General features: G+C 42.1%; 2 protein-coding genes across 2 annotated transcripts in view; both read left to right on the top strand.

Moving 5' to 3' along the window:
• The window catches only part of LOC308365952 (E3 ubiquitin-protein ligase TRIM35-like), a gene marked incomplete at both ends in the record, with an annotated part of 83,547 nt that overhangs the window by 40,946 nt on the left and 15,756 nt on the right, over nt 1-26,845 (top strand). The window lies entirely within an intron of this gene.
• LOC308365518 (E3 ubiquitin-protein ligase TRIM35-like) lies at nt 14,101-23,292 on the top strand (the record flags this gene model as incomplete). Its single annotated transcript, XM_080838985.1, has 7 exons — nt 14,101-14,163; nt 14,247-14,752; nt 15,223-15,318; nt 15,440-15,670; nt 15,939-15,961; nt 16,047-16,165; nt 22,709-23,292. The coding sequence occupies exons 2-7, from the start codon at nt 14,372-14,374 to the stop codon at nt 23,290-23,292; spliced, it is 1,434 nt and encodes a 477-aa protein (XP_080695111.1). The 5' UTR covers nt 14,101-14,163; nt 14,247-14,371.

The following is a 26,845-nucleotide window of genomic DNA, read 5'->3' as shown; positions in this document are numbered from 1 at the left end:
TAGCACCATCTATCGCAGCTATGCGTGTGGGGGACACCTTTTCATAATCCCTTTTCACAGCTAATCTGATGTCAACTCGCTGGCCCCACTGTTTGAAGTCAAGCCAAGTGTTGATGGGAGGCAGGGTGTTAAAGTATAGAGTCTTCAGTTCAGAATTAAGGCCCGAAACTGCTGTATGAATCATTACATCAGAATTTAGGGTTACAGTCCAGTCTGCTTTCACCTCACAGTAGTGCCTATGGCGATCCTCGAAGCGTTTAACGAAATCAAAGAATGGTTCTTTCTCGGCATGCCTGACTGCATATAAATCCACAAAACTAGCAAAACCATTTCCAAGCAATTCTTGTACATCATCTTTGAAATCTTTAAAACATCGATGATATTCTGCAACGGACTGTGGGTAGGCCTACATGTTAGACAGGTTGATCGATTGAATGTCCATAGTGTATGCGTGGGGGCAAGCTGTCTCGACCAAAGATACCATATCCTTAATTCCAAGTTCATGGTTACGCATGGCAGACCAGATACGGTTCCACGCTTCAATGTTGGGGTCGTTTGGTTTTAATCGAGGGATGTAATTGAGAATGGAATGCTTTTCCTGTGGGGTGAGAGCTTGCCACACACCATAAGACCCGTTTGCAGATGTTTCATAGGAATTTCTAGCATTATCAGTGTCGGCATTTACTGCCGCAGCAGGGGTAGAGGTTCTGCGTTTTATGGGTAAGGAGGGACTTGATTCATCCAGAGTACTCATCTCTGCATGTGAGCTGTGCCCTGTGATGTCGTGCATGGATACATTTCCCACAGCTGGATCGGGCCCCGCAAGCGTGGTAACTGGAGCCATAGGGGCTCGTAAAACTTGACGAGCGGGTACAATGGGAGAGCATGGAAAGGTGGCTTTATTACCAAAATTAGGGGCATAGGCAGGAGGTGGCGCAACGTCTGATTTAATAGCGGCAACAGAGATAGCAGCGCCCGCGGTTATAACACGGTAAACTACAGAAGTAGACTGTTTGACCACCCTGTCCAACCAACCGGCCCAGTCCTGTACATCAAGCAACAATGGTGGGCGATCCTGAACTATGTTCAGCAATCCCCATAACTTCGTAGTGGACTCCACAACCGCATCTAAATGCTGCTCTGCATTAATCGGTTTACCATTACTTCCCAATAAAACACCATTTTGCTGATTAATCAACACAGCACATAAATACATTCCATATTTTGCCTTTTTCTTTTCACATTTTAAATCAGACCACCACTGCAAGCTCCGTCTAACGCCCCACAAGGCCTTCCAGCCATCTTTTATCATCTTATCCATCTCTTTTGTTGTGTCTCGAGAACAAAGCGCGCTAGAGAAACACTCGTAGCGGGTGTAAGTTTTTTTAAAGTAGCCATATTAATTCAAACCAAGAGATTGCTATAACCAGACAACGAAGTTAAACACAATACACAGCACGCTTGAAATAGACCGCAAAGAGATTTGATTCGTTATGGTCCAAGTAATAAACAATATAAGTTAATTGTAGCGAACGGGACTTTTTCTATGTGCAGAGTTGTAAATTGAGCTCTCTAAAAACACACCCGAACAGGTCCACCTAGCTACCCCCACAAGAGCATCCGATGGTAGACGTTTTCCAAGCTTTGTACAGCGCTACAAGCCTGGACCACCGAGGTGTGATTCTCTCAGACCCAACGTTAGTCTACAACGATGGTATCCCCGACTTTATATAAATATTATATAACTTTTAACCAGTCTTTTTCCTTCAGGACTAGACTTCCGTCCCTTACACAATTCGCCGTAGTGCCGGATATTAGTGCCTAAGAGATACCAATTGATCAACTCAAAGTGATCCAATCTAGTAACAGACAGCAAGTACAATAAAAGCCGGTCTCGCACACCGTAAGCTTTCTCTACTGTCCCAACTCTTAAACAGTTCTGCACATAGAATGAGCGTAATTCGCTCGCTTACCTGCCCGTTCACAGTGTTGGCGTCAGCTTGTATTTTCTGCTGTTTCTGAGAGTTAATAACTCCCGATTCGAAGGACCATCTGATATAACAATAACTGAGCCAATATTTTAGACAAACTGACCACGAGGTGAATCAAATGGGTTCTTTGCGGTTTATTTCTACGTACGCCTGCAGGGAGCCAATTCCACACAAAATAGACAAGGAATGGACTGAAGAGTATTACAGTGTTACAAGTTAAATACTGGTCGATCATGGGAGGATACCTTTGGGGTGATAGGTCAAGGTAGGTCAAGGTGGGCAGAGGGGTATGTGAGTGGGAGGGGAGGGGAGGTTCCCCCACGGAAGGTTCCGGAAGGTCCACACACAAAGGCACATGGTAAATAGGTGATGTGTATTTTATCACCTTGGGAGAGGGGGTGTCTGGAGAGGTTCCGGGGGCTTCATTTAGAATAGGCCACGTCTGAGGGCCTCACCATGGGGGCAAATGGCAAATGGCAGACACACACATGGGAGAGCATGCACGCCCGCAATGCACCCGCAAATACATGAATCAGGGGTTATATCAATTTCCATCACAGTGTTCGTAGAAGAATTTGTGTTCTCCTTCCTTTGAGATTGAGACGCGTCATGAGCTCTTCTGAGCAGAAGGTGGCAGAAGACCCTGGATCCAGGAGAGCATACACTTGTAAGACTTGGCTGCCCTTTGCTGCCTTAACCTTAACTGGGACGATGGAAAGTGCGCACTCTTGGTCTCCGGCCCCTATATGACCACATAACTCTGCTGATGCACTGCCTATAACACCAGAGGGTTTTTCTGCTTCTTTAGCTGTGCTGTCGTTAATCCCAATATGCAAGACACTTGGGTGAGTTTTCTTGCAAACTTTGCATGTGAGTCGCCTTTTGCACTCTTTACTAATGTGGCCTGCGGAGAGACATCCAAAGCATATGCCCTTAGTCTTTAAGAAACTGATCTTGTCTCTATGCATTTTCTTTGAGAAGTCTTTGCACAAGTCCAATGTGTGCTTTGAGCTACAGAGGGGGCAAGAGGGTTCAGACTTTGTCTCTTTTTGGTCAAGAGCAACACTAGTGGCATAGCTACTGCCAGATGACTTTGAGAGCTGTGACAGAGTAGGGGCTCTAACCTTAGCTCTACTAGTTGACTGGTCTTGAAGGTCACCAAAACCTGGATCAGCTGCTATACGGGCTTGCTTTTCAATGAAAGAGACGAGATCTAAAATTCTTACCCTACGCTGGTGTTGTTCTTGTAGCTCAAAAGCCTTGTTACGCCATTTCTCTTTGAGCTTGAATGGCAACTTGAGGACAATGCTTCTCATGGTGGATATGGTGTCCAGTTCCTGCATGTAGTCCATTTCCTCCATAGCGTTGCAGCAGCTCCTGAGAAACATGGCATAATCCTGCAGCATTTTGGAATCCTCAGATTTCATTTGAGTCCAGGATAGGACCTTTTCCAAGTATGCACAAGATATCTTGTATTCATTTCCAAAGTTTTCCTTCAGTAACTGCTTTGCTTTCTGATAGCCTCTATCTGGGGACATGTACTCACAGCTTTTGACTAGCCTCTGTGCCTGGCCCTTAGTATACTGAATAAGAAATTGTAACCGGTCTCTACTGTTATCCGTTTTCTGTTCAATCATGTTTTCAAATGAGTGAATGAATGATGTGTACTCTAGAACCTGTCCGTCAAAGAGTGGGATATTTCTCTGAGGTAGTGTAGTCAAAAGTTGCTGTTTCATGAGCATCCTGGTTAACTCACTTTGGTTCTCCAATACTTTGATGACATGATTGTCCTGCGATGAGCTGGTTGAAGAGGGAATTTCCCTGTGTGTCACAGTGGGCCGAGTGGCTTGATCTGAGCTAGCATATGAGTGGGAAATGACAGAAGGATAGCTATGTGATGAGGTATATCGAGCAGAGGGAAAGCTATGAGATGAGTGTTGTAGTTGTTGTGGCCTAATATCACTACTGACCCTGGGAAGGAACATAGGCTTACTGTCTTGCTTATCTGTACCTAAATTAGGCAGGGGAAATTGAACATTGACACCTGTCTTAGTCCTGACTGCTGGAGCAGTGCCATCATGAAGATGAAGCGAATAGTCTAGCCTTTTGTCCATGTGTGCTTGTGATGTATCAGATGTGGCTTGAGCTGCTTCGGCACCTAATACAGGCAGTTTAACAGAAGGCACAAGGTGAGATACAGCAGTGTTGGATTGCATGGGGTTAGACATATTCATTTCAGCTTCTTTAAGATAGTTGATTTTAACAGTTACTGCTTCAATTTCTGCATCCAAATCCAATGTTTCCTTCTTTTTTCTTAACACTTCCTTCTTTTGGCTTAACATTTCTTCCTGTGCTTCTATTGCATGTTTCTCCTTTAATTTCGAAGCTTTGGCAATTAAGGCTAATCGTTCTGCTTCTGCATTGGTACGCAATGATGAAGACAGTCTAGACGACCTAGAAGACCTAGATGACTTCCTGGACACATGCGATAGCGCATCGGTATTATCAACGTTTGCATTGGCGTTCGTGTCTGCATCATGTTCATCATTTCCACAATCAGATTCAACCAGAGGCTCTGGCTCTTCCGTTTGTACAGCAGAAGACGTTATTTCACCTAAGCTAGGCTCATGAGGGGTTTCTATTTGTGAAATCCATTTATTCACGTTTGCAATAAAAGCATTTATCTGCGCTAATCGTGGTTTAAACCACGTCTCGTCATCATCTTGGCGTGGTTCCTCATCCAAGCACTGATTAACGTAAATTGAATTCGAAGTTGTAAACTCTTCAAAGATTTCATAAAACTTAATCATGTTCCCTTTCACTTCATCAAGGGATTCTTTGTCAATCATCAAATCGTTCACAATATTCATTCTCCTTGTTACATGCGACATCTTTCCTGATCTAGCTGCGCGCAAACGCGCGGCCTGATTACTCATTGTTAGAACACGGTCTTCGGCCTCGTCGTCAGACATTGTACTCAAAAAATAAACTTCCAAAAATATTTATCTTCTTTCTCTTAATTCAAATGTAAGAAGTAAGAAGTATCTTCCAAAAGTATCTTGTTTCTTAAACGATTCAACCAGGTGTATCCACTCATCCAATTGTTTGGCCGCGTCGCCATTAACTTCCAAAAAATAATTATCACAGTTCTTTAACTCAAAAATCTTCCATGAAACTTGCTTCTTAATTATTCCAATATTGTTTGTCAACCAAAAATCCATCAAAAGAATGATAATTTCAAGCATATACCTCCATTGAAGCGTTTCCTTGTCAAGTTCACCATGCGTTAGGCCGACATTCCTGTGTCCAGCTTACGTGAATATCTTCGGTGTAAATCCAAGCAAGCGTCATTGACGAATTGTAGTGGCAAAAAACAGCTTTTGGGTTTCTTCCTTTAAGAAACCCAATCCAATCCTATTCCTATGTCCTATATCCTTGATTTGCCACCATGGAGAAAGCAGGGGGAGCGTGGTCAAGACTCGTAGCTCTGTCCAAATAACCCAACGCAAAAGGGAGTTTGACTGTATAATGTTGCCGGTTTTATTGCAGAAAAACGTTACAAAAATAAGGATGCAATTGCAGTATCAAAGTTTTAAAGTCCAACAATTGCACGGGTCCAAATGGGGACAGCGTGGTTAGGCCTCAGCTTCACGCCTCAGCTTCACGGTCAATGACGGTATTTTGCGTCCCGCCTTCTCCTCGTCATGCCCGTCTGGCAGCCTTTTAAAGGGTGGCACCGTCACCACCTATAGAGAGCGCACACTCGAAATTCCATAAAAGGAAAAATCAATAAATCATTACAAAATACAAAAACTTAAATGCGGCTCCTACACACCTTTCTAATATATTCTTTGAGTGCTCAAATGTCTTTCCAACTAAGTCTCACCAACACAGGACAGAGCAGAGATGAAGCTCACAGTGAGTGAACCAGAGAGAGGATGGCCAGACAAGGACACTCAAGCTGTTTGTCTTACGAGTGCCAGTAAGGGTACAGAGTCACATAACAGGGACATTTGACAGAGTTTGCTACATCAGCTTCTGTTGGAATGGGGCATCTGTCCATAACAACCAGCACCTGCTCATAGATCCAGGGATCACATTTATCACTCAGAAACTCTTAACAGATAGAACATAGTAAAACAAGTCAGTCATTTATTTGTTCATTCATTCATTCATTCATTCATTCATTCATTCATTCATTCATTCATGTATTCATTCATGCATTCATTCATTTATTCATGCATTCGTTCATTCGTTCATTCCCTGCACTGTGCACAACATGGCCCTCAGCTTCCACTGTGAAGATGATTAAAAGCTTGTGTGAGGAGTCACGTGGGTACGCCGAGCAAGATGGCAGCACAGTAGACGAGCTCCGCTCAACCACCAATAATGACAATATAATAACTAATGAAAATCCACAACTTTTAACCAATTCATAATCCTTGACCCTCACAACTTGCACCTGAGTAACTGAAGCTCTTTTTTGGACCCAAATGACGACCACGTCGAAGTATTTTAAAGACACCAGAATGTCTACCAGAAAAAATCCTCCGCCAACTGAAGAAACTTCAAAGCCGCCGACTCCGACTCAGCCAGTAAAGCAGTTAGAAAATAATGTAAGCCTGGAGAATATGTTTTCTGAAATCTCCAAGATGAGTACCACTCTGCAGGCAGTTGCAGCAGACATACTAACTATTAAAGAAACAACAACTGAATTAAAAAACACGGTGAATGGCATACAGGAAAGGCTAGAAATGGCGGAGGGGCAGATTTCCCATCTGGAGGACAAAACCGACCGGTTGGTGAGCAACGGAAAACAATGTGAGAAAAAGATGGAAGTCTTATGGGATCGCATTCAAATGCTTGAAAACCACAGTAAGAGAAACAATGTGAGAGTATTGGGGCTAAAAGAAACATACGGGACGAACGGCACAATGGAGGAATGTGTGAAGAACATGTTGAGTGTCGGGCTGAGGGTTGACGCTGCAGGTGAATTTGAAATCGAGCGCGCACACCGTGCAATGGCTCCTATACCCAACGACAACCAGCCACCTAGGCCTGTAGTGGTGAGATTCTTACGGCAAGCAGCGAGGGAGAAAGTTTTGAAAGCTGTCAGAGAAAGACGAGGACTTGAATGGGAAGGAATGAGACTCTCCGTGTTTCCGGATATGTCGAGGGAATTGGCTGAGAAGAGGAAAATGTTCACGGCCGCGAAGAAAACTCTGCAGCAGCTTAACCTGAGATACACACTGGCTCACCCGGCAACTTTGCGATTCACTTGGAAGGGGAAAAAACTGAGCTTCACGAGCGCCAAGGAGGCTGAAACATTCATCAAAGTGAACCGCGATGCAGATGGGTGAGCATTAACGTTCCGTTTCAAAGCAGAAGCATTGTAATATAAAGGGTGACATGGACAATGAGAAATAGACTGATTTAAAAGTGGACAATGTGTAACATACATTGGTGGGGGTTTGGGTTTGAACCTGTATTGCCTGAGCGAAAAGCCAGAGAGAGATGGCTGGAGGTGCAATACGCCACGGACCAAATCGTCCGTTATTTTTCTTTCTTTTCGTTTGTATTAGTATGGCCGGAGAAAAGCCAGGGGCCCTAGTTAACTTTTTGTGGGGCTTGTTTAAGTTTAGCATTTTGTGCTTTTTCTTTTCTTTCTACAAAAGTGTTAAAGTTTACACCGCAGTTTTTGAGCGGGTTTGTATGGAGTTGTTTTTGGTGATGACAGACAAAACTAGCAGCGAGATGTTGAGACTATATGAAGCACTAAAAAGAGGCATGGCCAATTTTGATTTAAACAGAATTTCACAAGGCAAATTTCCTTTGATACTTAAAATATGACTAGGAACTATGTTACATGCATAAGCTGGAACATCAATGGATGCGGGAATCCTGCAAAAAGAGGGAAGGTACTAACTTATTTGAAGCATAACAAGACTGATATCGCTTTCATACAGGAATCACACTTTGTAAACGACGAAGTAGTCAAACTGAAACGGGGTTGGGTCGGACATGTTTTTCATAGCTCTTTCTCTAGTAAACGGAACGGGGTTATTATACTGGTCAACAAAAACTTGAATTTTATTTTACTTAAGGAGGTTAAAGATGAAGAGGGCAGAATGGTATGCATACAGGCGCTGATAAATGGGATTACGATGACACTGTGCAACATTTACGCACCAAACAAGGGAGACCCTAATTTTTTCCATGAAGTAAATAAGACACTGGGTGAAATGGAGGGCCAGATAATACTTGCAGGAGACTTTAATCAAGTTTCAGATCCCCTTTTGGACAGGAGCAAACTTAGTGGCCCAATAATGTCTAAGGACAGAGCTGCTATTCATATGATCAGTGAGGATATGGGATTGGTAGACATATGGCGCCTGATAAATCACAGTGACAGGGAATATACCTTTTATTCACACTGCCACCAATCCTATTCAAGGATTAATATGTTTTTGATATCAAACACTATAATAAAGCAAGTGGTTGATTGTAAAATTAACGCAATGGCTCTCTCTGATCATGCAGCAGTGGAGCTTAGTATTGACATAAATGCTGACACTGAAAAAAAAGGTAGATGGAGAATGAACACGTCATTACTAAAGGATGAATCCTTCAGTCTGTCACTGAAGGACAACATTGTATCTTTTTTGAAGTTAATGCTGGCAGTGCAAGCACACGAGCGATGGAATGGGAAGCATCTAAAGCATACATTAGGGGGAAAATTATAGCACATTCGTCTAAAAAGAAAAAAGAGGATATGAGGAGAATAAAGGAATTTGAATCTAGCATTAAAAATCAGGAAATAGAACTATCAAATAAATTCTCAGACAAACTATATCAAGATACATGTAAGCTTAAGTTTCAACTGCAAGAAATTTATAATAAAAAAGTGGAATATGCTTTATTTAGACTGGGGACAAATTTCTACGAAGGGGGAGAGAAGACAGGCAAGTTGCTTGCTAGACAACTAAAACAACAAAATTCCTATAGTGTAATACCAGCAATCAAGAAAGGTGATAAACTAGTCTCCTCCACAAAGGAAATAAATGAGGTCTTTCAACAGTACTACAAAGAGCTATATACATCAGACATCAATCCCAAACCAGAAGAATTGACAGACTTTTTCTCTAATTTGACTGATTTACCTATATTGGCACCTGAACAGGTTGAATTCTTAGACAATTCAATAACACAGGATGAAATCAGGAATGCAGTTTCATGCATGAGATCAGCGAAATCGCCTGGCGGGGATGGGATCCCTCTGGAGTACTATAAGCAGTATATAGATATCTTGGCACCAATATTGCAAGATATATTCAATGAAGCTTTTAAATTAGGTACCCTTCCCTCGACATTTAATGAAGCCTTAATATCAGTGATACCTAAAAAGGACAGAGATACCACAAACCCCGCTAACTACCGGCCTCTAAGTCTGATCAATGTAGACTGCAAGATCCTAACTAAGATCTTGGCTACACGCCTGGAGAAGGCTATGCCGAACATTATCCACACTGACCAAGTAGGGTTCATGAAAAATAGGTCTTCCACCGACAACATGAGAAGATTACTACACCTAATCTGGCTGAATCAGACAGGAAAAGACCCGGTCGTTGCCCTCTCGCTGGATGCTGAGAAGGCATTCGACCGAGTTCAATGGGAATTTTTGTTTGCAGCCTTGTCACATTTTGGATTTGGGACAACTTTTATTAAATGGATTAGGACTATATACAAACACCCTAAGGCAGCGGTGATAACAAATGGTGTAATATCACCTACTTTTAACTTCGCCAGAGGTACTCGACAGGGCTGTCCCCTGTCGCCACTACTATTTAATATTGTACTGGAACCATTGGCTATTGCCATCAGAGCTAATGCAGCTATTAGGGGGGTGGAAGGAGGAGGAAGAGAGCACAAATTATTATTATATGCAGACGATATTTTGATGCTGATAAAAGACCCATTAAATTCAATACCACCCTTGATGAACACAATACAATCTTACTCCAAATTATCAGGGTACAAAATGAATTGGACAAAATCTGAAGCTATGCCTATATCTGGATTATGCAACTCAAGTTTACTGACAAATTTTGGCTTTAAATGGGTATCAAAAGGGATGAAATACCTGGGAATCAAACTAAGCAGTGAAGTGGAGGAAATGCCTACATTAAATTTAGAACCGCTGATGCAAAAAATTAAAACAAACTTGGATAAATGGGGGAAACTCAGGCTTACATTATGGGGAAAGATCAATGTGGTAAAAATGGTGGTCGCACCGCAGCTTAATTATGTGCTTATGATGTTGCCAATAACTATATCCCCTCAGATCTTTAAACAGTATGATAGAATAATTAGAGAATTCTTATGGGACAGGAAAAGACCCAGAGTCAAACTCATCAAAATGTGCTCTCCTAGGGACAGAGGGGGCTTGGGACTGCCAGACCCGAGACTATACTATGCCTCCTTTGAAATGGCCAAATTAGCCAAACACTGGAACAAAGACAACCAGCTAGAGTGGACTACTATTGAAAACAAGCTGTCATTCCCTTTTACTCCTATTAATAAATTATCCCAGTCTTCACATAATGTATTGAACCCTATTTTGTCTCACTCAAAAGAGATCTGGACCAAAATACATAAAATGCACAAATTATCTCACTGCAAACAAATGTATTCCTCTCTGTGGCATAACCCCATGATCCGCATTGGAAAGGCATCAATATACTGGAAGGAATGGCATCTTAATGGAATATGTCATATTACCGATCTATATGAGGAGGGGGTGTTCATGTCATTCTCTGACTTAAAAATAAAATACAATCTTAAAGGAAAGGATAACTTTTGGAAATATCTGCAGATCAGGGACTGTCTTAAGTCCAGGATTCAATATAAGGATGGAAATCACATCACAGACTATCTCACGCTACCTGGGGAATGTCACCGAGCCTCTATATTTTACAGAACCACCAACCAATTACTCAGTGATTGCTGTCAGAACCTGAAAATTATATGGGAGAAAGACCTGGGATGTCTGATGGATGATGAGGAATGGCTGGGTATTATATCTAACAATGGGAAATACATTTGGGAAGCTAGAGGGAAATTTACACAATACAAGATAACACACAGGTATTATTGGACACCACAAAGACTTAACAGAGCAGGTATACTAAACAATAATTTATGCTGGAAATGTCAGAAAGACATAGGTACTCTGCTTCACTGCATCTGGGAGTGCCCTGTTATTCAACCATTCTGGAAAATAGTGGTAGACAACTTGAGTAACTGGTTTGGAAGTGACATACCTCTATCTCCCAGATTATGCCTATTAGGGGACAGAAGACAAATACCTAACATATCCAGCACAGCATTTTCCGTTATCATGGCAGGGATTACAACAGCTGCCAGGACTATTCTCAATCTATGGAAAACACCTAGACCTCCTGACATAAAAGAGTGGGTTAATATAATGACCAAAACGGCTTCATACGAGCTTATGCTCAACAGGGTAAACAATAGTAATAGTAAAAGAGCACCAATTTGGATCTCGTTCTGGGCTCACATTACACTACCTTCCTCTGAGTGTCCCTAACATCAATCAATAAATGAATTACATACATACATACATACAAACATAAAAAAATAATAACAATTGTAATATGTAATAGTATTCCTAGTTATGTATCAACATGTACTGGTCTTATTTGTAATGTATTTTTTATTTTATTTTTTCATTTTTGTAAAAATGTCTCATAATGTACAATGTAAAGTGTATAATGATGTTATGTCAAGCACCAACTTCTAAATAAAAACTTGAATTACAAAAAAAAAAAAAGCTTGTGTGAACTCTGTATAGATGTCCAAAATTGCACAACAATCTACTCCAGACCCATAGATGAAGAGGCATTTGACAGCAAAATAAATGTCTCTAGTTATGAAATAAGGGGCAGACATTCTTAAGATATAATGAGAAATAGAATAACATTTGAATACTCTGCCAAAATGTACATAAGAGATCTACCCATAATGGCATGGTTTGGTGTTAAATGTGTACTCTGCAACCATATCAAATCACTGTAATGTTCTTATGTTGCAGATTCAATACTCACATTTCACCAGTAGATGGCAATGTGTATTGAACTTCACAGTCTGAAAGCACACTGACCAATCAGAATCTTCTTTCCTACCTCTGGCTCACCTTGACTGGACAATGAGGTGTGGAACTGACCAATCAGAATCTTCTTCCCTCCCTCTGGCTCACCTTGACTGGACAAGGAGGTGTGGAACTAAGCTGAGTGAGTTTTTTTTTTCTTTAAGATTCATGTGATTAGAGTTCTCTGGTGTGCCCAGAAGCATTGTTACAACAAAGAAATAATCTACCAAACAGAAATGTCCTACTGTTTGTGCTATGTTTATAATGGTTACCTTTGTTCTTATCATTTTAAAACATATTTTGTGTGTGTTGTGGCATACAGAATAAGTGGCTCATACTGCTAGACTACTTTGCAGGGTAACACTGTGAAAGCTAATAGATGCCCAAAATTATGCTCTTAAGATGATACTTTTTATAATGCTACCATGAAAAGACAGATATGCATCTCCCAGTCAGTATGTTTATTGTCATCTTTAGTGCAGGATGATAATAAATAGAAAAGGCTTAAAGGATTATGCCTGAAGGCTGATGATGGCAGTTTTGAGGAACTACTGTTGTGCCTATGACATGTTCAAAAGATGGAAATGACACAAGAACAGAATTTTCAGTAAAGCAAATGGCAGTCAGTAGGATCACTGAGTAGGCAAATGTGAAACCCAGCGCCCAAGCTGCACATGGAAACTGTTGGTGTCATCATGATGATGACAACTGTGAGAGAGCAAAGTCTATGCATTGAGGGTTTGTCTGCCACTGATCTGAGGTTAGGCTGTGAGTCATAAATCACACCCACGCCCTCTGGCTTTACACTAAGTGACATGAGTGCTGGGAAACACATGCCAACCAGTTCTGCAAAGACTGTCCCTCCTGGTAATGCGGTCGGCCAATGTTTTAGGGGTGGGGGCTTGTTGTGTGAGGTAGGGAAGGATGTTTTTTTTTTTATATGAAGCAGGGGGCCTGTAATGTTGTCTTTTTAATCTGAGGATGTCAAACATGTGGATCTTATAGGATGTATATATTGGATGTCCTCATGCATTTTATGTTTTAAGAGTGCAGTAATGTAAAGATTTGAATACTGCTGCAATAAACAAGCATTAAACCTCTCTATCTTTCTATCGCCCTCTCTTCCATCTCAATCCCTCTATCTCTATCTCCCTCTTTTTCCTCCCTCTCACACCCTCTGTGCTGGGAAACACATGTCAACCGGTTCTGCAAAGACTGTTCCTCCTGGTAATGCGGTCGGGCAATCTGGCACATCTCTCTCTTGAGCAAGCCTCACCCTGGCTGCAGAATGAGGTTGGGTGAGTTTGGCAGAGAGCTCTGACAGTCTGTTCTTGTGCTGTGACTGGAAACTAGATTTCATTCCAGGTGAATAGTTGAATGTTTTGCTTTGACTTGTCTGTGTGGTGACCTCAAAAATTGATAAGCCACCTCCTCCTCCACAAACATATACAAAAAACACTTAAAATGTTTCAAGTGTCAGTCAAACCAAATATAAAACCCACATTAATAAGTACAACTATGAATAATAACAACTGAATAAACAGTTTGGTTGCCAATTAGACCAAATGCACTCAAACACACAGTGTATGATGACCGTGTGTACACAGCACAGACAGCTCTCTGTGTTTCTGTGAAGGATCAGGTCTGCAGTAGGAACATTTCTCAGGATAGTAGAGGAAAAAAACTTTAGTTTCGACCAATCAGCTCCCTGCTCTTACAGATCCCTCCCCACCTCTCCTTTCCTGAAGGGAGGAGTGAAGCTCAGTGACAGACGGCTGTGATTACCTGCAGGTGCGGAATGCCTTTAAGAACTGGCCACACCCCTCTCACACACTCTCACACACACTCTGCAGCTGTTTACCTGGTGGCAGGACACCAATCAGCTCCCTCCTCCTCCAGATCGCTCCCTCTGACTCTCCTTTCCTGAAGGAGGAGGTGAAGCTCAGTGAAGGGCGGCTGCTGTGTTCCCCGTCACACCGTCACAAAACTGCTCCAGCAGGTCAGGTGAGAATCTAATAAAGACACTCAAACTGGACATAGTTGGTCTTATAAGGACTTTGGAGAGGTTAACATGCTTGCATACATAGGTTAAAATCACAAGAGGACTCAGAAACTGACTGGATTTGTCAAACTCCTGAAAGTGAAAGTACAGTTTGGGGAAAGGTTACAACGAGAGGGAAGCACGCACCAGATTTATATTGACTCTTGGGAAATGGCTTCGAAGCTAGAGGAGGATTTATCTTGTCCTGTGTGCACTGACATCTTTAAGGACCCAGTTGTTCTGTCATGTAGTCACAGCTTCTGTAAAGCCTGTCTGCAGCAGTACTGGGGAACTAAAGGATCCAGGGAATGTCCAGTCTGCAGGAGAAGGTCATCGAAGGACAACCCACCCATCAGCCTTGCATTAAAAAACCTGTGTGAGACATTTTTACAGGAAAGAGGTCAGAGAGGAGCAGTCTGTAGTCTACATGGCGACAAACTCAAGCTGTTTTGTCAAGATGATCAGCAGCTTGTGTGTTACTCGTGTCGAGACTCAAAACTCCACAGGAATCACCAGTTCAGTCCCATTGATGAAGCAGCAGTTGACCGCAAGGTAAGTTTGATAATCATTAATCAAACATATTTGTATTGGATAATTAACAAAAAGCTACAGCCTAATATTAGGTCCATTATTATAAACAAAGATCTGCTAAGCACAATATTCAAAATCCCTGTAGTTGCAGTTAATACTGTAAATCAACACTAGGTAGCAGCACCATCATTTCACTCTCAAGAAGGCCATCCAAATGTGTTCACAAAACATCCATCTGAAATGCATCCATTTGTTGCTTTAGTGGTGACAATCCATGTTCTGACAGAGTCGTTTTTTTAAAATCTGAATTAGAATTACTGTAGTCAGGTCAATAATTTGTCTTTATTATTTTCACATTCAGGACTTTTCATAAATACGCCAGCAAATGTTGGAACAAATTGCTTTGTAGGTAAAAGTCTACTGTATTATTCTCTCTCTCTCTCTCTCTCTCTCTCTCTCTCTCTCTCTCTCTCTCTCTCTCTCTCTTCCAGGAGGAGCTCAAGGTCAAAGTGGATCCCTTGAAGGAAAAGCTAAAGGCTTTTGAACAAGTAAAACTCACCTATGATAAAACAGCAAAACACATTAAGGTAAGAGGCAGGACTCAAGAATGAATAGAATATCTACAGATGTTGGAAAAGCTTTTATGAAGTGTGTTAATCCAGAGGAATTCCCTAGTAGACACTTTCTCTGTTATTGACCTTATTCCAGACTCAGGCCCAGCACACAGAGAAGATGATCAAGGAGGAGTTTGACAAGTTTCACCAGTTTCTACGAGACGAAGAGGTAGCCAGGTTAGCTGCACTGTGGGAGGAAGAGGAGCAGAAGAGTCAGATGATGAAGGAGAAGATTGAGAAGATGAGCAGAGAGATCTCATCTCTTTCAGACACAATCAGAGCCATAGAAAAGAAGATGAGAGCTGATGACATCACATTTCTACAAGTAAAAACCATCTACTGTCCTTATCATAGTGTGTGTGTGTATGTGTGTGTGTGTGTGTGTGTGTGTGTATGTGTGTGTGTGTGTGTGTGTGTGTGTGTGTGTGTGTCTCTGTGTGTGTGTGTGTGTGTGTGTGTGTGTGTGTGTGTGTGTTGTTCAAAAAGCATTAGCTGCTCAACCACCAATGAGTCCATTAGTTCATTAAGGTTTATTATGAGACATTTCCATACCAATCATGTTGAAATAAATGTTTTCCTTTATCATTTCACAGAACTACAAGAGCACAGTGGAAAGGTGAGTGATCTGCCTCCTGTCTCTCTCTTCTCTGTGGTTCTGAACCCAAACCCACAGCAGCACTGACTCCTGAATGTTATTCCAGAGCCCAGTGCACACTGCAGGATCCAGAGATGGTTTCAGGAGCTCTGATCAATGTGGCAAAACACCTGGGCAACCTGAAGTTTAGAGTCTGGGAGAAGATGCAGGATATTGTGCAATACAGTGAGTATTGACTGAAACAGACAGACAGACAGACAGACAGACAGACACACACACAGACAGACACACACACACACACACACACACAAACACACACACACACACACACACACACAGACACACACACACACACACACACACACACACACACAGAGAGAGAGAGAGAGGTTTATTTATAGAACACATTTCATACACAGAGGCAACTCAATGTGCTTTCCATAAATAAGAGCAAAAAGAACCTCCAAAAGAAATATGACGACAAGTGAAGAGATCAAAAGAGCTGCCAAGCTGAAGGGGGAACTGGAGGAGAGCAGAAGTGATGAAGAGTGTGTAGACGCAGGTCTACAGGTGAAAAAGAAAACGAGTCAGAAGTATTTGGGATATTTCAGTTGTGTTTAAGAATGTATAAGGATACAGTAAAGCTAAAACCAGATTGCAATTGAAAGAGTATTATTCTATATTTATTTTAACATATTTAATGAATGAAGAGTTGGGGTAAAAGGAGTATTATTAAGGATGTGAACTCCAGCTAACTGTTTCGCCAGTGAACTGTATCGTTCTCCCGTGTTGATAAACAGATGATTCAGAATGACAGAGGGAAATGTCATCTTCCATTGCTATGGATGTGCCAGGATGTGTGGTAATGTAGCTTGTTTTCATGCTTTGACGACAACATACCAGTACGCCTTGTTGTGCATGACCAACGCTTTTTTGGGCGGGTGCCGTACAGTTTTCACGCCAAGAGTAATTAAGGGATCTCATTGGGTTGGTGAAGAATAAATAAAAGAACAGTGCCCTATTCGGCGTAGCTCGCTTAGCGGTTTAGCGAGTACATTTTCAGGCTAATATAACAAACACCCCTCTTTTTGGTTCGGCAAAGCAACTTTTGATAAATCACCATAGTAACATATCAATTAGCACTAACCTGCTCCAGTGCAGGCTAACCTAAGCGTAGCTGGATAAACTTGCCACACCCCCGGAAAAAGGAGGAATCCCATTGACCGATATTAGATAGTTAGATTAGTGTAGGGAGAGAGTTCTTTGCGATTGTCAAGATCCATTATTCCATCATGATGAGTTCTTGTATGAGCGCTACAGATTCAGCCGACAGGAATCATTCATTTACAAGACCTTCTGGAGTCATTTATTGCAAACACCACAGTCGAACATGTATTGTCTTACGCAAGTGGTACATTTTTGTAGTGTGGGCGATAGGGGGATCAAAGCACTTATAATTATATGACAGTGTTATAAGTAGCTTCTTATAGTAGAGTCTTTTTCTTTGAGTTTAGACTATTGTACTGTTCAAAAAAAATCATGGTTTTGGTGATCGACCTTTCCTGCCTTTTGAAGTAGGACGTGCACGCGCAAGTTTAGCTTGGATGACGTTTAGCTTCATGAGTAGGATGTGGATCAGCCGTCGGCAGACCGGTATAGCCTGTTCTCATTTAGCGAGATTAACCTAACGTGCTAAAATGACTATTGATTAACTTAGCTTCAGTTCTACGCCGAACAGGGCCCAGGTGAGACTGTTGAAGACTGTTGCTTTTTGTCCTCTGTTGATGTTGAGAGGCTTAGCAGTTCTTCCGGGTATTTTGAACCCCATTAAAACATTCTATTTGAACCCTCACTCTATCTCTGAGCTTTTCGGGCCAAACCCACATTTTCAACGGCAACCGAGGCTCGGTCCTTCACAATAACCATATGCATCTCAAACATCCCTTTGTGACCATGTCTTCCCAGGCCCCCCCAGCAGTGGATAATACACAGCCACAACCACAAATAACGGCTGTGTTCAATTCAAAAACACCATCCACAGACAACCATCAACTGCCAAGCAGATTACAGAAACTTTGGGTAAAATAATTTTCCAGGACTTCTTGCCCTACTCAGTTGTTGAAAACACCTGTGCCCGTAAGCTCCTAACTGTCACTGCACCATGCTACAGGGTACCCTCACGCATGTATATCTCACGTACAGGTGGACCAAACCTGTACTGTGATGTTAAAGCAAAGGTGAGGAAATCCCTGTTAAGCATGGAGGGCCATGTGGTTCACTGTACCACAGACATTTGGACAAGCTGGGGGTTCAGACAGTTCATGAAACTTAGTTCAATTAAAAATTAAAAATAAATCAAGAGAGAGATGAAAAGTACAGTATGAGGATGTGAAAATATATTTCATAGTTAATAACATAATAAATAAATCATTTTGATGCTTTGAAACTGTGATTGACTGCCGCGGCCAGCCCACAATTAGGGAATTAGGGATGGTGGAAAAAGAATTGCCAGAGCAGTGGTTCACATTTTCAGTTTAACAAGATTTATTTTCTTTCCAGGTTGTGGATTTTAGCAAATGTAATAATAGCACAAAACAAAGTACTTCAGACAAAAACAACGAATCAATGTAGCGCAACAGTATTTACCTTAAGCAACAATTCCTCACAACAGGAAGGCTGTCCTTCTACTTTAAAGTAACAGTATGCAACAATTATGCTTTAGGATTAGGGTTAGGATAAGCAGTTTTACCTTAAAATAACAGCTTGAAAAAAATTGGGGCGCTACAGTGACTTTTAATATGGAGAATCGCCTCAGTGCCATTGCCATACTAGCGTCCATAGGCATATAACTGCTAAATGTAGCATTGCTTACTACTGTCTGCCGAAAGAGTAAGTAGCTTATATGCCGTCTTGCTTTGTCTGCTGTTGCACTTGCTTGATGTTTAACTGTGTTAGGACAGTTGTTGAGTAACTAGTTTGTCATAATGTCAAAGTCAGCACATTTCAAGAGATTTAGTTAGTTTTAGCCGCTAGCATATCGTTAGCGAAAAGCAATTGATCCGGAATACTTCTTTAACCTCTCGAATGACTTCTTAAAGGCCTAGCTATTGCCACATTATTGGCCTAATATGGCTGACCCATGAATATGGGGAAACATAACTCATCTTGCTCATTATCAACAACACTAATTTCAGCTAATGAATGTCTATTCAATAACATATGTATTGTTATTCTATCAATCAACACTTAACCCACTATTAAATAACCCTACAATGCACAGTTATCACATACATGAAATGTGAACACGACAAACACCCCTGTGACATAATGCATCGGTCCCTTCACTAGTGACAAAATGTAAAACCCTGTAAGCAAAATGACGTCCCCTAGACGTCCTGTAATGGTCTCTCTGAACGTTCTAAAAACGTAAATGTGTATGGTTCCCGTGACAACTTTAGGACGTTTTGCACGACGTTCCAAGACCGTTCCGAGGACGTTGCGGTGACAACTGGGAAACGTTTTCTATAGGTCCTGGGGACGTTATGCAGGACGTTGCAAGCACCTCCCGAGGGCATTGTGGTTACGTCTGGGGAACGTGTTTCTATAGGTCCTGGGGACGTTCTGCAGGAGGTTGCAAGAACGTCCTGAGGGCATTGTGGTGACATCTGGAAAACCTGTTTTAGACGTCCTCGGTACGTTATTCAAGGATGCACCGCGGACGTAGCAGGCACGACCGTTTTTGCTGAGCTAAATGAAGAAAATAAAATAATAATAGATCGCGGAGCCGTCATTTTGCTTACAGTGCGCACACACACACAATTTCAAGTTCATTTATATTACACATTTCATATGATATGCATAGACACACACACACGATTACAAACTTGATTGCGGGCATGGGAATTGAACCGTAACCCTTCCTAATAGTAAACCAGATCGCTACCTACTGTCCTAACACTGTCTGATTACTGTTGTGCCACTTTAACAGGTTTATCACAGTGTGAGACAGCCAACAAACTTAGTCTTTTTTTCCGAGGGTTTGAGGAAAAGCATATTGTAGCAATCTCAGTCACTACGCATTGAGGGTTTTCCGTAATGATTCCTTTTTTAATTAACATCCATGGCACATCACGGACGTGCGGGCAGGGAGGCAGAATAACTAGCCAAACTAAGAATGATGAAATAAAATAAATATGAATACTTCTTTACTGATCTGTGCTATAAATGTAATGTCTGCATGATTCCAGTACAATGCATACATAGGAAGGTGACCAAGTGTCTAGCTTTAACATATTGAGGTTTCCACAGGCCTTCAAAGATGCTGCAACCGAACGAAGAGCTCACCGGTCAAATTGTCTGATTGGAATTTCTTTAAAAATCCCGTCTCGCAAACACAATCTGGATTTGACAACAATCCTAATATTAAGGCCTATAAAGCAAACGTGCACTGCCCTTATTATGTTTAAAAGGAACAGGCTAATCTGCCGTTAGAAAGTTATTTAACAACACGCATATGCTGCATTTTAAATAAAGCGCAAACCCTCGGTTTCAAACGAGGAGCGAACTGAGTGAGAAGGATCCAACATGGCCAAGCAGACTAGCCTTAAAAGCTTTTTTTCAGAGGCCAAACACATCTGATGAGGGTAAACCTTCTGACCAGGATGAACCTGCAATACCTGCAGTGTTGCGTGTTTCCTTTTATTACCGTGCGTGAGCGTGCCGAAGAGCCGAGAGCGGTATTGCAGACAGAGATTTTGAAAAATGATAGCACTCGCAGCATATTGAAAATTGGAGCTGTGAACTTAGTTCAAAATTTTGAATTATGAACAATGAACAGAGCAAGTTCATGTAGAAAGTGAACTTTCCAAACACTGAATACCTGAAGCCACAGCAGGTTGCGCTTAAAGGCCACTTATTGACGCGCATCAGACATAAATGTTTTTGTTTCCCATTGTAAACTTAGGAAAATAAACATGTTGCATTCTAAACTACCTGATTATGTTATTTTTTAAGCTATGCAGGCCGTCAGTTTTCTTCAATAGGCTAATTTAGAAGCAGAAATAGGCTAGATATTTGGCCGGCTTATCATTAAAATGTCGGGCAAATGAAAAACATTTTTCTCTAGCGGAACTTCTGGTTCAGAGAGGACCATCAGAGGACGTCAAGGGGACGTTTTGGAAGGACCGAATGTGAATGTCCCGCAGAGGACCACAGGTAAAGGTTACGGGGACGTCCTGGGGACTTATGCTGAGAGACCAGATAAGAACGTTCCCTAAAAGTCCGTTTTAAGGCTCATGCGAACGTCACGCAGAGGACCTGCAGGTAAAGGTTACGGGACGTTTTTAAATGATGTCCTGGGGACGTGTGCTGAGTGACCAAATTATAACGTTCCTTAATAGTCCGTTTTAAGGCTCATGCGAACGTCACGCAGAGGACCTGCAGGTAAAGGTTACGGGACGTTTTTAAATGACGTCCTGGGGACGTGTGCTGAGTGACCAAATTATAACGTGCCTTAATAGTCCGTTTTAAGGCTCATGCGAACGTCACGCAGAGGACCTGCAGGTAAAGGTTACGGGACGTTTTTAAATGACGTCCTGGGGACGTGTGCTGAGTGACCAAATTATAACGTTCCTTAATAGTCCGTTTTAAGGCTCATGCGAACGTCACGCAGAGGACCTGCAGGTAAAGGTTATGGGGACGTTTTTAAATGACGTCCTGGGGACGTGTGCTGAGTGACCAAATTATAACGTTCCTTAATAGTCCGTTTTAAGGCTCATGCGAACGTCACGCAGAGGACCTGCAGGTAAAGGTTACGGGGACGTTTTTAAATGACGTCCTGGGGAGGTGTGCTGACAGACCAAATTATAAGGTTCCCTAAAAGTCCGATTTAAGACTCATGCGAACGTCACAGAAGGACCAAACGTAGACTTGCTACGAACGTCAAAAACGTTCTGGTAACGTCCTCTAGCGAACGTTGTGGCGGGGACCAATTGGGGACGATTGGGGACCTTGCGAATGTCCTGTTAACGTCCTGGGGACGTTCCCTGTTTGCGGGGAAGTGACATCCCAGCGCGAGCGCGCTTTCGCGTTGGGACCAGTATGTATGAGTGTGAGAACAAGGAAGTGTTAACTAGTTTATGCACATGGTAAATGAATGAGATGGTGCGTTAACAGTATGTATATCAGTATAATTGAGCAACAGCAGGTGTATGGAAATATCATGTATAAATGTTGTATATCGCGGTAGACCAAACAATTCACCAAACTCGTGGTAAACACACGACAACATTACAGTCTCACAACAAACAAGCACCACAAACCCACAAAACACCCAACAACACTCTGCACAATGTTCAGGGTTTACATATTAGGCGATCTCTGGGGAGACACTGTGTAATGGTGGCTGCGTGCGTGTATGTGAAAATGAATAGAGTCACCGTCTCTTACTCCCGAATTTAGTGGTAAAACAGTGAATGTTTGAAACAGTGAGAAGGGAAATGTTCAGCTTCTCACATACACCAATTGCATATACAGTATTCAGTACATACAATATTAGGCTAAAAAATACAACACATGCCTGATTGAGCATGACTTCTGACATAAGCCACGCCTACTTCTGGCCTTCTATCTGCATCCAGATACTAAGACAGATAATTTTGTTGGTTTAACAGATACAAATATAGATATTGACCTCTAGATTGTATATGTGTATGTATCTCTTTATGTGTGCTCTTTCCACCTAAACCATTTGTGTTTCTCACTCTTCAGCTCCTGTGACTCTGGATCCCAACACTGCACACCCACAACTCTTCCTGTCTGAGGATCTGACCAGTGTGAGATGTGGTGGTGAGAGTCAGCAGCTTCCTGATAACCCAGAGAGGTTTGATATAAGTGCTGACATCCTGGGCTCTGAGGGCTTTAACTCAGGGACTCACTGCTGGGATGTGGAGGTTGGAGAGAACAGAAGGTGGAATGTGGGTGCGATGACAGAGTCTCTCCAGAGGAAGGGAGACTTTACCTCCATGAGTGGATGTTGGTGTGTGTATCATAAAGATGGTAAATATGGAGCAGAGTCTACACCACAGCCCTCCACTCTCATCACAGTGAAGCAGAAACTCCAGAGGATCAGAGTGAAGCTGGACTGGGACAGAGGAGAGCTGTCATTCTCTGACCCTGATAATAACACACACCTCCACACTCTCACACACACTTTCACAGAGAGAGTGTTTCCATACTTTGGTAATGGCTGTAGACTCTCTCCTCTGAGGATCTTACCAGTGAGAGCTTCAGTGAAGGAAGAGCAGCACAGTGAGGGTTTATGGCACTACATGCATTCCTTCCTTCCAGGTTAATGATGAACATACTTTGTTGAACATACTTTGTTGAACATACTGGCTGTAAACTCTTTCCTCTAAGGATGCTAGCAGTGAAAGTAGAGCAGCACAGCAAGAGATGATGTCACTTCCTTTTGCCAGGTTAATAATTACTTGTTCATGGCGTTTAAATGTCTTCATGCATTATGATATCTGAATGACCTGTTCTGTAGCTACTGCCTTAATAATATCCATTCAGGTAGATGAAGAATCACATGATCTGATCTGAAGTGTGTGTAATTATTCCACACAGAAATGTGGTGTTCATGATAAGAAAGGGAATGAAGGATATGTAACCCATTAAAGTGCATGGGTCGTGATGAATTAAACTGTACAGTTTCTTCTTAAGAGAATAATCTTTTACTTTAACTGACGTTGGGACATTGAGCCTTAGTTTAAAGGAGCAGTTCAGCTTCAGCTTCATTAGTCTGATCAGACTCTGAGGTCCTGAAACAGTGGAGCAGCTCAGCTTCAGCTTCATTAGTCTGATCAGACTCTGAGGTCCTGAAACAGTGGAGCAGCTCAGCTTCAGCTTCATTAGTCTGATCAGACTCTGAGGTCCTGAAACAGTGGAGCAGTTCAGCTTCAGCTTCATTAGTCTGATCAGACTCTGAGGTCCTGAAACAGTGGAGCAGCTCAGCTTCAGCTTCATTAGTCTGATCAGACTCTGAGGTCCTGAAACAGTGGAGCAGCTCAGCTTCAGCTTCATTAGTCTGATCAGACTCTGAGGTCCTGAAACAGTGGAGCAGCTCAGCTTCAGCTTCATTAGTCTGATCAGACTCTGAGGTCCTGAAACAGTGGAGCAGCTCAGCTTCAGCTTCATTAGTCTGATCAGACTCTGAGGTCCTGAAACAGTGGAGCAGCTCAGCTTCAGCTTCATTAGTCTGATCAGACTCTGAGGTCCTGAAACAGTGGAGCAGATCAGCTTCAGCTTCATTAGTCTGATCAGACTCTGAGGTCCTGAAACAGTGGAGCAGCTCAGCTTCAGCTTCATTAGTCTGATCAGACTCTGAGGTCCTGAAACAGTGGAGCAGCTCAGCTTCAGCTTCAGTAGTCTGATCAGACTCTGAGGTCCTGAAACAGTGGAGCAGCTCAGCTTCAGCTTCATTAGTCTGATCAGACTCTGAGGTCCTGAAACAGTGGAGCAGCTGTGACGAACCATTATGTTCGTCCGCTTTTCCCAGGTGTCCTGTGTTGTGTGGGTTTTCTGTTTGTCTGCATGGCTGTGTCTCATCCAAGGTGCTGATTGAACCAGGTTCCACCTGCGTGGGGGCGTGTCCTTGGCTTCAAAAGACCTGCTCTTCCGCACACCGGGAGGAACAGACAGGCAGCACACTTTGTCCATCGTGTATTTCAACTTCTTTAATAAAATACTCGTAACTTCAAAGCTGTGGTTGTACCGTTTCCTTGTAACAATCTGAGCCGGTTGTTACAAGTGGGGGTTCGTCCGAAACAGCCTATTATTATTATTTTGTTACTTCGGAAACGTAAGATCCGCCTTTTGCGCCTGTGTTTTTTCTCTCATTAAATAGCCTACTTGGTTTCGTGGAGGAGCTTTGGAGAAATTGGTAACTGCTAATTATATTCCTGATTTTTGTTTCTGTGTTCTTCTCCTATAACTTCTGAGCTTTTGTAAAGACCGTCGCGTCAGTAAAGTAGTTGAACTTTTGTTGTTGGTTTCGTTTCGATACGCATTTTCCGCGTTGGCATTTAACACTCTAAGGTCCAAGGCCTTTTAGACTTTTCGAAGTTGTCTGACATGCCTTGATGTGTTTGTACATTTTGCTTAACTAAAAACATTGATGCACAAATGGAATATATGATTCTATTCTAGAAGACCTCAGCAATAATATCATGTAAGTAAAAGGAATGTAGTAAAAAAAAAGTTTAATTTAAATCTAATGTAAACATACCCTTGGAAAAACCTTGTTTCAGAGGTGCTCAGACTTAGTACAAAAACACATTGTAAAGATTTATTCACAAGACTTTTTATTTCTGAGCCTTGTAAACATAGGTGTTGGCTAAACACAAGTTAGTTTAGCATTCAGAAAGTATGTCTTGTTTCATTGCCACATATTTATAATTTCAGAGTGTCCTCTGCCATTCCTAAATCTGTGCCCCTACAAATACATATTGATGAGTTGGTGTGAACAAATCTGTGACACCTCTTGCAAAGACAAAGGCCATATTCTAATGGCCCTAGAATGTCTTTGTGGCCCAAAACCCCCGGAGTGAATCTTGCCACACCATGACCCAATGGAGATCACTGAATCACCATCCCCTTATCATATGAATAGCTGTCATTTGGTAATGGGTGGGTCCTTAGCAGCAGAAACCCCACTTAGATACTAGAAAGTGCAACACATCAGTTCTATTCCCCTGACAAAGTGCTTATTTATTTTAAAATGTTGAACTGTATATATTATAAAAGAAAAGGGTTCAATGTTTCGGTGGTTGTTCTTTTTATGTCTCTAAGACAAAAACTCGCGGAGCTTAACATTTTTTTTGACAAAAAAATAAAAATATCCCGGACGAGGGATATAGACCTTAGACAGTTAAGCCTAAATTAGTTGTGTTTTGTTACTAGTGATTTTGGTTTGATTGGCCTGTGGGCCTACAAGCATTTCTCATTGGTCTCTATTTTTTCATTCATTGAAGTGAGCGTATAGCTGCGCTGTTCTCTTTGTAGGTACGTGGCCTTTTTGTATCTCAAACAAACGCTTTCCCTGTGAGGTATAAGTCGTTTATTTTTTTTGCGAATTAAATTGCTTTGCGTGTCTTTGTTTGCTTAACGTCTTCGCAGTCACGGGGAACGTGGATAGAGCAGTGGTCTCGGGGGCACATTCCAAAGTTTGGCCTGTCTCAGATTGGGGCTTGTCGAACTTCTGGGCTATTGTTGCGTGCATTAAGTACCCGCCACGGCACCCGTGTGAAGCAAGGGTCTACGATTTATATAACTTGTGTTTTCATATAGCGGGAAAGTAATTGTTTGTGGTTCATTTCGGCTATATCCTGCTGTGTAACATTTCACTTCCTCCTGTTTGACGCTGGTGTGCGCGCTCTCTCTCTCTTGTGCGTGCGTGTGTGTGTGCGCGCGCTCTTGTTGGGGCGCTCTCTCTCTGTAATTTCGGGATTACGTCTTCTGTGAGTCGTGATTCATTGTTGGAGAAATTCTCATTGTCCTATTGTTGTGTTGCTAACATGGCCTCTAGTTGGGATAAATTTGTTGATGACCCGTCAGATGAGATTTTTGATAATCTCTCAAAGGTGCAGTTGCTTAAGCTTGCAGATTCTTATAAAGTTGATATTTCTGCTGCTGACAGAAAGTGGAAAGGCACTATTAAAGCATCTTTGAGGGCATCCTTGGTTGAGAAGGGTATCTTATCTGAATTAGAATCAGAGGTACAGAAACCTTCTGTAACTGCTGCTACATCCAGTACTTTTTCGTTTGAGCAGCAGCAGGAGTTACTCTCCATGCAGTTAGAGTCCAAAAAGCTGGAGATGGAACTTGAGATGGCTAAATTGGAGATTG

Source organism: Sprattus sprattus (assembly GCF_963457725.1).
Source record: "Sprattus sprattus genome assembly, chromosome: 5".
In the NCBI taxonomy this organism is placed as follows: Eukaryota; Metazoa; Chordata; class Actinopteri; order Clupeiformes; family Clupeidae; genus Sprattus; species Sprattus sprattus.
This window is presented reverse-complemented; position numbering and strand designations above follow the sequence as displayed.